Genomic DNA, 14,109 nt, shown 5'->3' with positions numbered 1-14,109 from the left:
AAAAAAAAAAAAAAAAAAAAAAAAAAAAAAAAAGAAATGTTTGGCCTTTACAAAATAAGTGGTCTAAAGTGTTTTATTTGAAGATAAACACCTAAAGATGTTAACATATATGATATAATGGTGACATGATTAATTTAAGCTGATATAACTGCCTGTCGCCCGCCGAACTGTAGATTAAAATCCATCTGAGATATTAGAGGGATTAAAGTCATATAATTGATATAAAGTCATAATTATAAGTTTCAGTCATAAATGATATGTTGTATTTTATTTTGAAAAGCTTATATTCGATACAAATTAATTATTATGACGTTCTAGTTTCCTTTTGTGGCGGAAATAATCTTTTATAAACTCAAATTTTAACCGAAAAAACTAAAAGAAATCTAAGAAATGTCTTTCTTTCCGTAACAACCTGCATAGCAACCAGTCTCCTCCTCCTCATCCCTCAGCCAATCACGTCGGGCTTTTCCCGTGACGTCACGTTTGTTGACACTTTCATGAGCTAGACAAAGAGCAGCCGAGGAACGTAAGAGGTATCACTCCTCCGCATTTTAACCCGCCTCATGAAAGTAAACCGTCACGCGGACTGATAAAGGATCATATTTGAGTTGGATTTTCGTTTACCCGATTTATTTTTAAATTTCTAAGTTTGTAAGGACCCGGGGTTTCTGGATCCCAGTCTGGGTCTTCTAAGAAGTTTCCCAGTCTGATTCCTCTGGGTCATCTCTGTGACACTGCACCGTCTGGTAAATCGCGCGGAGTGATCCCTCTTCTTTCTCAGGATCTTTGCAGCCGTCCTCTCCGCAGACACGTCGGTTCGGGTTCTCTGCCTGGAAACACCACGAACTAATCGGAACCGGCGGCTGACAGACACCGACGGACCTCCCGGGCTGAGAGGGGTCGATTAGGTGGGCTGAGACTAATTCTGTTCCCGGTTCTGGTTCTGTTAGGGCCCGACTGGGTCTGCGGGTGTAAACATGAAGTCACCGCAGACAGCTGGTAAATATCTGAGTTTAGTTCCACAGAAACCTTCCTAAGACAGGCCATAATGTTTCATTCCGACTTTAAATCATCATAGACATTAAATGAAATGACTCTGAGCCAACCTTTAATCCCTCAGATTTCAATTATCTGACAGGAAAACTGGAATTAAGAGTCGTAAACAAATTTAAATTCAGTAAAAAAGAAAAATCAGCTGGTTTTATGTTCGAAAGAGCTTAAAAGTCAGATTCATTCAATCATCTGAAGGTTGTTTAATTATTTGTGATTAATTGTTTTAATGCCTCCTTATCTACTGTTATTGTTCTGTTTGTTTTAGAAGAAACCCAAACAGTAAAAAGCCTGGAGGAATGCATGTCGCCCGCCGTACTGTCAAAGTCTGTCAGCTCTCAGAGAACATGTTGACCATGACTCTCAGCTACTACGACACCAAGCTTCAGCCCAGTCTGTAACATTCACTCAGCTATGACCGTATTTATGTTTGCTGTGGCGGCCATCTTGAACTGGGCTGACTCTCAGAGTTGATCAGCAATAAAACAAACTCAGACCAACAGACAGATGAGCTCAGAGCACCAACCTGAATCTGGACGAGCTCACGTCTTAAAAGCCTTTTGGCAGGAAGTGAGTCCACCCGGCAGGAAGTAATTAAGATAAATAATCTGCCAGCAGCAGGTTAATTATTCCTCCTCCACCTGAACACGTCTGGATTTTTACACCCAATACGGTGTCAGAATACTTCCTTTTCCAGAGATTATAACAAATATTTAGGGTTTTCTGGTAAATATAGTTGAAGAAACACCAGGCTTTAATTAAAAAGCGTCAACATGAAGTCTTCTTGCATCTGTTGGAGGTTTTGTGTATTTTTCAGGGAGGTGTGCTCGGTGGCGGGCGATATGCATTCCTGTAAGAATTAAAGTGATTAAAGCCTCTCTGTTGGAGGTCGGCAGTGACCAGACGCCCTGCAGGAATCGAACCTTCAGCCTCTGATGGAGCGTCGGTCTCACCTGAGGAGCGCTCTTCTGTCCCGCTGTGATCTGCTCGGCTCAGACAGGAAGTGAGGCACTGATGGAGACGAGCTGAAACCAACCTGCTCTCTGGTGTTCCTTCAGCAGCCGGCATCCATCTGAGGTCAGGGCTGAAGGTGGGGAAGAAAAATCAGCTCTGTTCCAGCCTCCGTTTGTCACCGAGCTGTGAACAGGATTCATCTGAAGCACAGAGACGTGTGAAAATATTCAGCAGCATTTTGTTCCTGTCTGTTCCAGGATCTGTGACAGAAACATCTCCACAGGTCTGCTTCTGCAAACAGAACATTACAAAGAAACGAGATTTAAACTGGTTTTAAAACAAACATCTATCTGTGATCGGGTCGTGGAGGAGAACCAGGACCTCCCTCTCCTCCTCCTCCTGGAGGCTCCGGAGATGTTCCAGAGAAGATCTGATCCCTTCAGAAGGTTCTGGGTCTCCTCCCAGAGCCTGGAAAACCTCCAGAGGGAGGCGACCAGGAACCAGTTCTCAGACGGTTCTGTTCCCTGATGTAGCCTCTGACAGGTTCTCCTGTGCTGCGGTGTTCGGGTTTCTGCCATCTTAAACAGAAGAAGGAGAAACTCGTGCTCCCGGGGCTTCGACTGGTTGGTGAAGAACATTCAGGGAGTCTCCAGAACGTCTCAGACACCTGCAGGGTTCTCAGCTTCCTGCTGGGAGCCTCAGAAGCTCGCAGTCCTGTCGCCGAGTTTAGAACATTTGAGGAACTAAATATTCTGAAAGTAGTCAGAGAACTGAACTGAACTGGAGAACTGGAAACATGTCCAGCTTTAAAAACCAGCTCCATGAGAAGGAATTATTCAAAACTTGCACAGTTTTTCAATCCATGGACACAAACAGACCGAGGCGGCGGGTGATATGCATTTCTTCACAACCTTTGATTTGATAAGACAAGCTTTAAACTTTGAGTTCCTGTGAAAAAAAAAAAGATTTTTCACTGAGTTTTAAGCCAAAGTTTGATTGAAATCTGCGTTTTATTCCAGGTGTGATCGGAGCTGAAAGCTGACGATGGGAGGAGATCAGAGTCACGAGACGAAGGCCGAGGAGAGAACCGAAGCTGAGAAACATCCGGAGTCTGAAGAACCCGACGGCCAGAAGTCTGAAGGTATGAGAGGAAACTCTGAGCTTCACTCATTCATCAAACAAACGATTCATCTTCATTTAACGATCAGCGTCCACCTTAAATGTCCTTAACAAGTGATTCATCTGAAACCTGCAGACTCACCAGGGGAGCTGCCCCAGTGCATGATGGGAAACAGGAAGGTGGACGACATGAGCTTCATGATCTCCTGCACCAACTGGTACTAGACCGGTTCTGGTTCGGACCGCTTGGCTGGACGCTGCGTCCAGGAAGTCAACAAAGAACCCAAAGAGAGACGCAGACGTCCACCAGGATCCGTTAGAGGACGTTCCTGCAGAACCCCGTGGTTCCTCCGAGCTTCGTCGGATCAATCCAACCAGAGGTTCTGGCTGACAGGAGCAGAAAAGTTCTGGACCTGTTTGAAACGTCTGCAGGAGACATGTCCTCTGTCCTGTCTCACAGAGGACATGTCCAGGACTTTGTCAAACCTTAAATCTCATCTCTTCTGGTTTCTGCTCCAGTTTAACTTCTCTAAACATTTAGTTTTTCTGCAGTTTGAACAGAAATAGTTAAACTTTGTTCTCGGTGAGAATTAATAAAGTTTTGTTCTTTCAGGTTAAAGTGGTTCATGTTTGTTGGGAGGAGAAACATTCAGTTTCAGAGACGTCAATAAAGAGTCAACAGAAGTTTTAAGTTTCTCCTCGTGTGATTTTAAGGAGGAAGAATATTTAAATCCTGATCCAAAGTCATAAAAATAAAGTTTTTGTGGTTTAAAAAATGTTAAAATTAATTTAACGAAACTCACCGAGTGAGGAGGAGCTGACCTGCTGCTGGTGGAGCTTCGGTTCTTCTGAAAACTAAACTATTATAAAGGCAGGAAATAAACTGATGGAAGCTGAGGAAGAACTGGAAACCTGGGACTAAATGTCCTCTAATTATCACACCTGTCCTTAAACCAGAAGCAGGTGTGACCAGCAGGAAGGACTCTGTTCACCTGAGGAGGGCAGCCTCCATCCAGCCCACAGATAATGAATTAATTAAAGCTTTAATCATCTAATTACCTCCATCAGGTGAGGCTGATTGTTTCCTCGTTAACAGAACGACTTCCTGACATTTCTTAACTCCGGGAAGGAAGCAGGAAACTTTCCTTTGCTCTTCATTCAAACAAAGTTTAAGGTTTGAAAATAACAGGATTTATTTTAGTGATGCAGCTCTGTACGTACCTGGCAGCTGGTACGTCTGTGGTAAATACTGTGTACTTACAGGGTACGTAGTACTGGTATGTAGTACTTGGCGGGTACTCCCCTTGTAAGTACTGAGCCGTATGTTTCTGCCCTTCTTTGTGTTTCATATTTAGCTGCTGAAACAAGTCGGACTCGCTCCTTCTGTCTGATTAAATTAAAAACACGTTTTCGACCCTGAACCAGAGCGGTACAGATGTGTCGCCATGGAGACGGGATTAATTATTGAAGACTGTCTGTGTTGACCTTCAGTCAGGGTTGATCTTTCCCTCCATCTCTGCAGCAGAACCCATCAGCTGGAGGACAAACAAACATTAACTCAAAAAGAAAAAGACGTGAGAACCTTCACTGTTCTGTTCCTGAAAGTCAGAAATCACCTTTTTTCCTTTTCCTGAAAGTTTCACATGATTTGTTTCTTTAGTTGTCTGATATTTTTGTCTTTTTTACCAAAACTAAAAGAAACTGAGCTTTTCTGAATGCATATCACCCGCTGCCTTCAATGCCAGAGTCTCAAACAAAGACAAACTGTCAGCCATTTTTGTAGTCCTAAAAACATGAGGACTACAGCAGGTCTGTTAGAGCTCAGAGTTTGTTAGGGATGACTCTCAGCTACTACCACCCCAGAGTTCAGCTCAGTGTCTGTAAAACACTGAGGCTGATTCGCTGTGAATCAGTTAATCAGTCGTAACGTTAATCTAATGATTACTTCCTGAAAGTTTCGTTAAAATTCACCCTCTGGGTTCTGATATTTTGCTAACAGACATAAATTTGCATAGACAGGCATTTACATGATCGCCTTTCCTGGCAGAGATAAAACAGGACGTTTTAGTCGACGATGAAGCTTCACTTTTATTGTCGTTTCATTGTTAACAGAACATCGTGTTACTGGGATATAACTGTGTTGGACAATCAAAACCAAATATACAAAAAAATAAAAACATTCTCTCCTTTGAATTAAAATGGGAACTAAAGTCTGAAATAATTAACATGCTGATAATAAAAATGATTTAACATTCAGTTCATAAACAAGAAAAAACAGTTATTTACAGCACAGATTAAACAAATTAAATTATTCTGCACGTAAACAACAAAGATCAGATTTTTTTCCATTTTGTTTTTATAACCAACCCATTTAGTCAAAAAAGTCTTCCAGCATTTACAGAAAGTCTTTATTTGTATAAGAAATAAACTGAAAGTCTTAAAGCTCTTTCTGATAAAACAAAGTCGTCGTTGTTGTTGTGACTTTATCCGAAGATCAGTAAAAACTCCACTTGATATGTTTTTATTTTTCTACATTTAATCCTCCGTAGGAAAAGATAAGAAACTAAAGGCAACAACAGGCGGGTTAAAGGAAGACTCGGCTCCGTGACACCACCCTGCCGACCCACAGGCACCAGAACGGAGCTCACCGAGGCAGCAGCGTTTACTGAAGACAAACTCTCATTTTCTGCACAGTCTCATTGAGCCGCGGCTGTTGGAGACTACTTTGAAACTAGCTGGAGACTCAGAAATGCAAGAAAATGTGCAAATCTTCAGTTTCTGTCTGAATTCTGAGAGTTTGCCTCCAGTGAACCGAGCGGCTGCACTTTGAGCAACCAGTTTCTGAAAATCATCTGTTTCCATGAGCACGGCTTGTAAAACTGCATTCCTGGTCCTGGTCCACTTCAGCCCACATCGCACCCTCCCCCGTGTTTAAGACTTGATCTGCTGGAGGTCACTGTAGAAACGAAGACATTCAGATATGGGCCATTCTTTTATAACGTCCGTGTGGTTTTAGACCCGGACGGTCGGAACATGTTCAGCCTCTGAGACTCCTGAGGACTCTGACAAACATCCTGATAGTTTGAAGACATTTTGGAGACTCCCTCATGATGTCCTCCAACAGTCGCAGCTCAGTCAGAGACCGGCTTTCCAAACGGACGTAAACATGTCGCGTGGAGTGAGATTCCAGTGAATTTCATGTTTCTAACTAACCAATTTTTTTCAAATGTTTAAAATTCCTGCGTTTCGGGAGTGACGCCCTGCAACAACCGTTTCAGACACGGTGGAAACTTTCGCTCCGTTCGGACCAGCCGTCAGCTCATGAGTCCGGTCAGAACATCGATCTTTACAGAAATGCAGACATCCTCTAGAAACAAACAGCCTCCCTGCAGGCTGGCTGCAGTTTTAGGTCCGTCTCTCACACGTAAACAGGAATATTAGCTTCATAAAGACAAAAAAACACTTCAGATCATTTTGATTCCTAAAGTTCTGTTTGATCAAATATTCATTTTCCAAAGACATTTTGCTGTATTTAGTTGTTTCATGCTTAAAAGAGGATCATGTGACACCGCGAATGTGTGTACAGGAGTGGGTGGAGCTTAAAGCCTCACACCACAAGTCACAGACTCTGGTTCCAAAAAATACAACATGGCAGCTCCTGTAAATCTGATCTCATGGTTTCAGTTTTGAACAAGTGAAGGCAAAGACACTTCATCCATTGTTTCTGTTAATTGGTCAGAATGAAACTCTTTCTTTGATCTGAGGACATCAAAGAGCTGCTCACAACAGAACCCCACCTCAGAATGGCTGAAGTATCCCTTTAAAGACAGGTCACAGGTGTCCAACGAGCATCAACGCGTGTGTGAGTGGTGACATCAGATGACCAAGTCTAACTTTAAAGGCAACTTACTGTTGTCCGGACTCACCAGAACATCATCATCATCATCATCGTCGGACCTGGAACAAAGTGACACCGAGGTCCGACAGAACCTGAACTCCAGCAACCAGTTTCTGTGGTTTCCTGATCTCATCTGCCTGCCACAGTCCCATTTAACTGATCTAAAAAAGAAATGACAGCAGATAAATCCAGAACCAGCACCGGCAGTTGGACCCGAGCTCAGTCCAGGGTCACTTTAGTCCAGGTCCAGAAAAGAGGCAGATTTCCAGAGGACCCTTTGCCCTCCGTGACTAAACTAAAAAATAAAGATCTGAAAACAGTGTCCACCACTTTCAAATAAATCTTTGTCCATCATGTTTTAAGAAACAGACTTCTGCTGAAATACAATAAACTGCTTTTCTTCCATAAATCTCAGTGAATATGTACAAACTCCACCCTTCTTTCCCAGAGGGTAACGCTGTGGGCGACCGATTCATCTCTCGTTAGGTCCTAAAACTTTCAAAGTTTCTTTTGATGCAGCCACTGATGAGGAGGATTTAAGAACTAAATCCTAAATATTTCACAAAGTAGGAATGGGAAAATTAAACGTTTCGATTCACAGACATCAGTTAAATAGCTGATTCATTATATCTAAATGCATTTTTTTCTTCCTTCTCTGAACCAATAAAATCTGATCTGTTTCCATAGATTTCTGCTGTAAAACAACAGAGAAGTTATTAAAAAGCCTCGTTATTTTTGTTAAATTGGCTGAAGTGGAAAACTTCCTGCTGTTTAACAATATTTTGTTTTTCATCACAAGTCAGACTGAAAATTATTGGCCAGTTTAAAAAATAATTAAATTGTGTCAAAATCAATAAGTAGATCTTTTAATAATTATTTATTTTGCTTCTAAAATCACTGTTGTCTAATGAAGCCCGTCGGGTTTGAGAAGCTGCCCTTTTGCTTCGACATCTGATGATTCCATTATAAAATTAAAAAGCAGATGAATCAATAATCTGCTACAAACTAAAGCTACCAAATGCTGAATTTTCTGACTTTTGTTAACCTTTGACAGAATGGAGGAGAAATAAAGATGAGTTTGGTTTGAGCTTCACGACTTCCTGAATGAAAGTTAAACGTTTTGTTTCGAGTGGATCTGCCGCAGATCTTCTGTCCTCAGCAGCCAGCAGAGATCTGGATCATCAGGCTGATGAAGAGTGAGCTGAACTGGAAGAAACTGTTAATAACGGGTGAAATGGTCAAACTGTGACTCAGTTAAAGTGTGATTTGAAAGCAGAAATGGGAGGAGGTGGGTGGAGGACTCCTCTGTCCCTCTGGGAGGTTAATCAGCCTCTGGATGAGTCACTTTAGAGAGTTAACACCATTTACAGGCATAAAGCTGCAGCTCAGCAGCTACTACAAAACTACTCAAATCTGCTGAGGAAACCAGAGCCAAACTCTAAAAACGGCTGATTTCAGGATCAAATCCATCTTTGTTTGTTAAACAGGTTAGAAACCACAACAAACGAGAGGAAATGACATCAAACCCTTAAAGGCAGTTTATGACATCAGGAATCAGCCACCTGAGCAGGTGGTGGACCAACATGGAGGACTTCCTGGAGCCCCAGGAACCAAGGCTGCCAAGCACCCCCCTCCAAGCACCGGCTCCAAGAGGGGGTTCTGGTTTCACTGTTCTTGGTTTGGTTTCAGTCTGACCCCTGAGACCAGTCCGCCATGTGGAGACCCGACCAGAGGCCGACAGCTCAGACGACCCAGCTCCCCAGGATCAACCCCCCCCCCACTGCTCAGCTCTACTCCATCATCCTGAGGACAGCCGCTGCTCCTCCTCATCGGAAGGAACAAGCTGAGGTGGTTCAGACGTGTGATTAGGATGTCTCACTGGGAGGACTCTCCAGAGACATCCTCTCTGGTCTGGGAACACTTTGGGACCCCCCAGTAGGAGCCGGAGAGCCTCTCCGGAGGACAGAGGTCTGGGTTTCCCTCCTGGACCTGATTCCTCCGTGACCCGACCAACGATCAGAGGAAGAACATGGATGTTGGTCCAGGATGTTGCACTCAAACTGATTAAACATCCCACACTGTGAAACAGATAAATCACCACATAGTTTCTAATTTTATTTGTTCAAAAAGTGAAAAAAGGACACTTGTCTCTAAGAGACAAATCAGAGTAAAACAGATGACATTTAGAGCTGGCACTTTGGACAATCTGCAGCCAAGTTTTATTTAAAAAAAGAAAAACTCAAAACAGGAAGTTTGTTGAACGAGCAGCATAAAAAGATGCAACTAAAGGTCAGCTGAGAGGAACGGCAGCACAGATGGAGTCAGCTGGAGGTCAAAGGGGAAACGATTAGCTGGACAGAGAGCCGAGAGGCCAGATGGACGGCAGGATTAAAACCAGCCGTGTGGAGGACTGAAGTCCTTCATTAAAACCTCAGCAGATGAGGCAGTGCTACAGCCAGAATACTAAAACTCTGTCCCTCCAGGTTCTGTCCCTACAGGACAAACGTCTCCTACAAGACAAAGAATGAACAAAAGGAGGTGTAATTTCCCCTGGGTTACACAAACACTGCTATTCTCCAACAAATCACCCAATCTAAGAACTACAGCAACATCTGTCCATATTTACACATTTACAAACTCAGTTAAAGTTTGAAAAACTCCATCTCTCCTCGTGTCCACATCACTCAGCCAAGGATTTAGGATAGCACTGATATGATTTAATATTTATCTGCAGAAAAGTAACCCAGATATAATAAATCGGATGAATCTTAGACCAGAGGTCTGCAGCCTTTTTCTGCCCCTTGGTTCAGTAAAAATGAAGACAGGTCATCAGCTGATGACTCTCATTAAGTCTCAGAGAATCACTGAATATAATGAAACTGTAACAAGTGTTGACATTTATTGGTAATTTTATATGTTAGGACAAAAGAAAAGAGATTGATTAATGTAAAGAAGGAGGACAAAATATTTTATAGTGAACTTTGATAAAACATCGACGCGGACTGAGTTCTTTCTATCATACTTTGAAATAAATGAAGCAGATTTGTTATCAATCCTAAAAGTTTAATAAAATTAAAGCAACTTTTCTTTTGATCAACTCAAACCTGGAGCTTGAAACTGCAGCCGATGCTGTTTCTGCAGATTAATCACCCTCCCCTCCTTCTGGCTCACAAGAACATTTTTAAAGAGGATCTGTTGATTCTGAATATTAATGATAATTATTTCCATGTTACAAAGCTGTAGACAAAGCTACACAGAGCCGCTGCAGAGGGACCACAGAACTGCATGTGGCCCCCAAGCTGTGGGTTGCAGACCTCTGTTTTAGACCAGGATTTATTTAAAGTCCCATCGAGGAGCTGTGTTCTTTTAGCTTCGTTCTGCTCAAACCGTTTGACTTCATCTGCACAGGGTCAGAGAGCAGGACCGGACTGGACCGAACCGGACCTGCAGCCCAGATCTACTGATAATATTTGGAGCTTCATGAAGACAGGAATCAGACAAAGACCACCACGGACTGTTGAGGCGCAGACACAGAATCTGCAGCTGTTAGTTTCCGTAACGGTCAGTCGATGTAAACTCTGACGGAAGTTAGTCTTTTTGTTTTCCAAACAGCTTTCCAAGCTTTTCTAAAATCAGCTTTGAACAACCAGACAAACTGACAGCAGGGAATAAAAACAGACCTGACTCGATGCTGGAGCGACCGTCAGGCGGTTCATCCATCACACCATGAAAAGTTAAGGTTTTCACCTCTACGCCTCAGCTCTGACACACCGTGTCAACCTGAGGAAACTGAGTCAAACATTCAAAAAGAGACGGAATAAAAACTGGAAGTTCTTCAGTCAAACTAGAAAAATCTGCAACCAAAACACTGATTTACTCTAAAATCAGCCATACGTTTCCTTATTTATCAAGTGATATGTTATTCTGTAAACTGAAACGTGTAAAAATCTCTTGTAGCAGTTAAAGAGTGTACAAACGGCAGGAAGCTCCCATGCGAGTAGAAAACATCAAATAAATGCACCGACATGACGTAAAAATGGTTCAGTTTGAGGGAGAAACGGTACATTTATGACGGTAAACAGCTCGGCTCCAGGGAATCAGATGAAGAACACGCCGCAGGTTCTCACCTCTCAGCTTTCTGCTCCCCATCCTGGCAGAGACGGAGTCTATGAAGCCATCTACAGAGCTCTGCAGCCTCGTCACAAAGGACACGGTTTGTCCCCAGGTACGAAAAGGGTTCAAACTTTACACCAGAGGTCAAGCTTCAGGTTACTGGGAGACGGAAAACATCCAGGAAGTAGTAAGTTTTTCCAGCTGCATGTGTCTGTCAGAGCCCTGGAAAATGTAATTAATTACATTTACCAATGTGTGTTCATATTATCCTCAGAGTTCAGAGAGTTTAGGCTCATTCAGCTGATGATCGTGTGGAACAACTGCCTCCGTCTTTCCACATTGAGCAGAGAACGGCGTGAACGCACCAAAACTTAAAAAAGGAACCAAACCTTAAGGCTACAGAGTCCTCAGCGATCACCCTGAGGTGCCGTCCTGCGTACTGAGGCCAGGTACAAACCTCACTACGGGCTTCCAAACATCGAATTTTTGTACCATTCTCATCAGAAAAGAAAGATGACCTTTAGGATTTGGATTTTTAGGAGTATCTCACTGAGATGCAGCTGTTGGGGAGAAGCTGGAGACAAAAGCTTGAGAAATTAAGCAAATTTTCACACAAAATCACATCTATTAGCTCTCTCACCATAATTTGCTCAGAGTTTGCATAAAACCCCAGCTCTAGCACTTTTTAATTATAGAAACTAAATTAAGACGAGTTCCAGACGGCTGTGATGACATGACTCAGACGAGGAAACTGAGAAACCCTCGCAAACGTTTTGAGACTTTTTGGAAACTCCCTCCTGAATGCTTTAATTTGTTGCCAGCAGCTTCAGCCCAGTGAGATTCTGACTTTTATTAAACTGTTCTACTTTGACACTTTCACAGTTCTCTGTAAATAAATGATAAGACTTTTTAATGAGTTATTTTGCAGTGAAGCTGTTGATGAACCGTTCCTTGCTGTAAAAGCTGCACCTCAGAGTCTCCACACACGGAGACGGGTAAATCAAATAAGAAGCATTTATTTCTGACTGTGACGACTGTTACATCCGTATTAAACACCAGCTTTTTGTTGTGCTGAGTGTAAAAACATATAAAAAAGAAACTGTCATGAAAAATGCAAAGTGGCCGACCTATTTCTTCCTGACTTACACTGCATGACCCATTACACTTTGTACAATCAACAAACATCAGGTTTTAGTTCAGCTGTTTTCTTTTCTACACTCGTGAATTCTCAAGCAACATATTTTCCAGGAATAAAAGGAGTTTCTACTTTTAGCTTTTTAGTTTCAGGTTCAGCACGTCGATGGTTCCAGGCCTCGGTTTGTGCAGAAATAAGGCGGTTAGACTGTCGTTATACGCCGACGACTCACTTCTCTCCTTCTGTAAAAACTCCTCGGTACGAGCTGCGTAAATCAGTCTGCTCCTGTTTGAGCAGCTCACAGCAGCTTTGTGTGAAATTAAAAGCGATGACTGAGTTTTTTTGTGGTGGAAAAGAGAGAAAAAGGTCCTCTAATCTCAGTAAACCGTTCTGTGATCCACAGAGTTCCTGTTTTTCTTTTCGTCATGGCATTTCTACCTATATTTTATTTTCAAGTTTAGTTTAAGCTGTTTATTATTTTCTCTTTTTTCATTAAATTTAATCTACCTCGATAACTAAAGTAGTTCACGTATACAAGCTAATTTTTTATTTTCTCAGGGAAAATAAAGGTCCCAGAAGGTTTTTTTCCTCCATCTTTTTAGTTCAAACAAGTCATGAAGACGCTGACAAACCTGGATTTGATCTCGCTGTCGGCCATGTTTGGTTTGGAACATCCTCACACACCGACGCATCTCATGAAGCTGACACAAACACCTTGAATCAAAGTCTAAATCTACTCCTCACGCCGCCTCCCCAGCTGGCAGAGTTAGCATCGAGCCCGTCCTGTACCAGCGTTGTTGGCGAACATTAGCTCGGCTCCTTCGGCGCTGACATGTTTGGGTGTCATACCCACTCCTGAACCGGGTATTTGTAGTAGTGCTGCGTCATGGCGTTCTGCTGCGCTCCTTTGTTCTTAAACTGAAAGATGGTGTAGACCAGCACCAGGATGCACAGCGACAGGACGCAGGGGATCACCACAGCGATGGCGTTGACCGTCGTAGGGATGTTGTTGAAAGTCACCATGATGTCCACGTCGTCGAGGGGCAGCTGGCGGTCTCCACGGTTATCGCCTGAGCGCTCCATGTCGGACTGGAAGCAGCCTATCCAGTCCCGTAAAATGGACTTTGGATATCCAGGCTCCACAGTGAGCTTCTGGTTGTCAAACTTCCAGTAGTCCTTCCCCTTGTAGAAGTAGGTATAAACTGAGCATGAAGGGGAGAGGAGAGGAGAGACATTAGTTGGACATCCTGAGGTTTCCTTCCACCCCTGGGATGGATGATGTGTCATCTGTGACCTGATTCCAGAAATATACAGACTTCATCTTCCACAGAAACACAGAGTAAATCCTGTCCTACCAGGGTCACCACTGAACTCAGCATTTAAAGGGATATTTCATCACATTACTCCTGACCTCAGGTCTGTCTCCGTTTATCTCAACCCTTCAAAAATGAGCCGCAAGGTTCTTTAAAAGTTCTTAGTTAGAAGAAGACTGAAAGGAGTTTCTGTTAAAGCACCTGAGGAGGAAGAATCATCTGTGAGGTCAGAGGAAGAAGCTCCAAACACTCAACACTGAATGCAGCTTCTGAACCCAACGAAACCAGAGGTTCCACATCTGCCTCATTCACAGAGAGAACCCGAACCCCTGTAGAACCCGAACCCCTGCAGAGCCTGAGCCCCTGCAGAGCCTGAGCCCCTGCAGAACCCAAACCCTTACAGAACCTGAACCCTTACAGAACCTGAGCCCCTTACAGAACCCAAACCCTTACAGAACCTGAACCCCTGCAGAGCCTGAGCCCCTGCAGAACCTGAACCCCTGCAGAAACCAAACACCTACACAAAC

General features: G+C 43.1%; 1 protein-coding gene and 2 long non-coding RNA genes across 4 annotated transcripts in view; 1 reads left to right on the top strand and 2 right to left on the bottom strand.

Annotated features, from left to right (window-relative positions):
• The first annotated feature begins 649 nt into the window (after nucleotides 1–649).
• Nucleotides 650–3,807, top strand: LOC108251692. 2 transcript variants are annotated; one of them, XR_001809372.3, is made up of 3 exons: nucleotides 650–908; nucleotides 3,024–3,145; nucleotides 3,260–3,807. It is a non-coding gene; the product is annotated as an uncharacterized LOC108251692 (long non-coding RNA). The 2 variants fall into 2 exon arrangements; XR_003038563.2 differs by having other exon boundaries at nucleotides 860–999.
• On the bottom strand, nucleotides 855–4,057 carry LOC112450007. The gene is made up of 3 exons (XR_003038564.2): nucleotides 3,927–4,057; nucleotides 2,004–2,204; nucleotides 855–963 (listed from the first exon to the last, which is right to left on the bottom strand). It is a non-coding gene; the product is annotated as an uncharacterized LOC112450007 (long non-coding RNA).
• Nucleotides 4,058–5,211: 1,154 nt separating this feature from the next.
• Nucleotides 5,212–14,109, bottom strand: part of mmp24 (matrix metallopeptidase 24) — a gene marked incomplete at its 5' end in the record, with an annotated part of 24,507 nt that continues 15,609 nt past the window's right edge. Inside the window, 1 exon segment of the mRNA XM_017442075.3 lies at nucleotides 5,212–13,471. Coding sequence (XP_017297564.1) covers nucleotides 13,113–13,471 — 359 coding nt within the window. The 3' untranslated portion in view covers nucleotides 5,212–13,112.

Source organism: Kryptolebias marmoratus, linkage group LG4, assembly GCF_001649575.2.
Source record: "Kryptolebias marmoratus isolate JLee-2015 linkage group LG4, ASM164957v2, whole genome shotgun sequence".
Lineage (NCBI taxonomy): Eukaryota > Metazoa > Chordata > Actinopteri > Cyprinodontiformes > Rivulidae > Kryptolebias > Kryptolebias marmoratus.
This window is presented reverse-complemented; position numbering and strand designations above follow the sequence as displayed.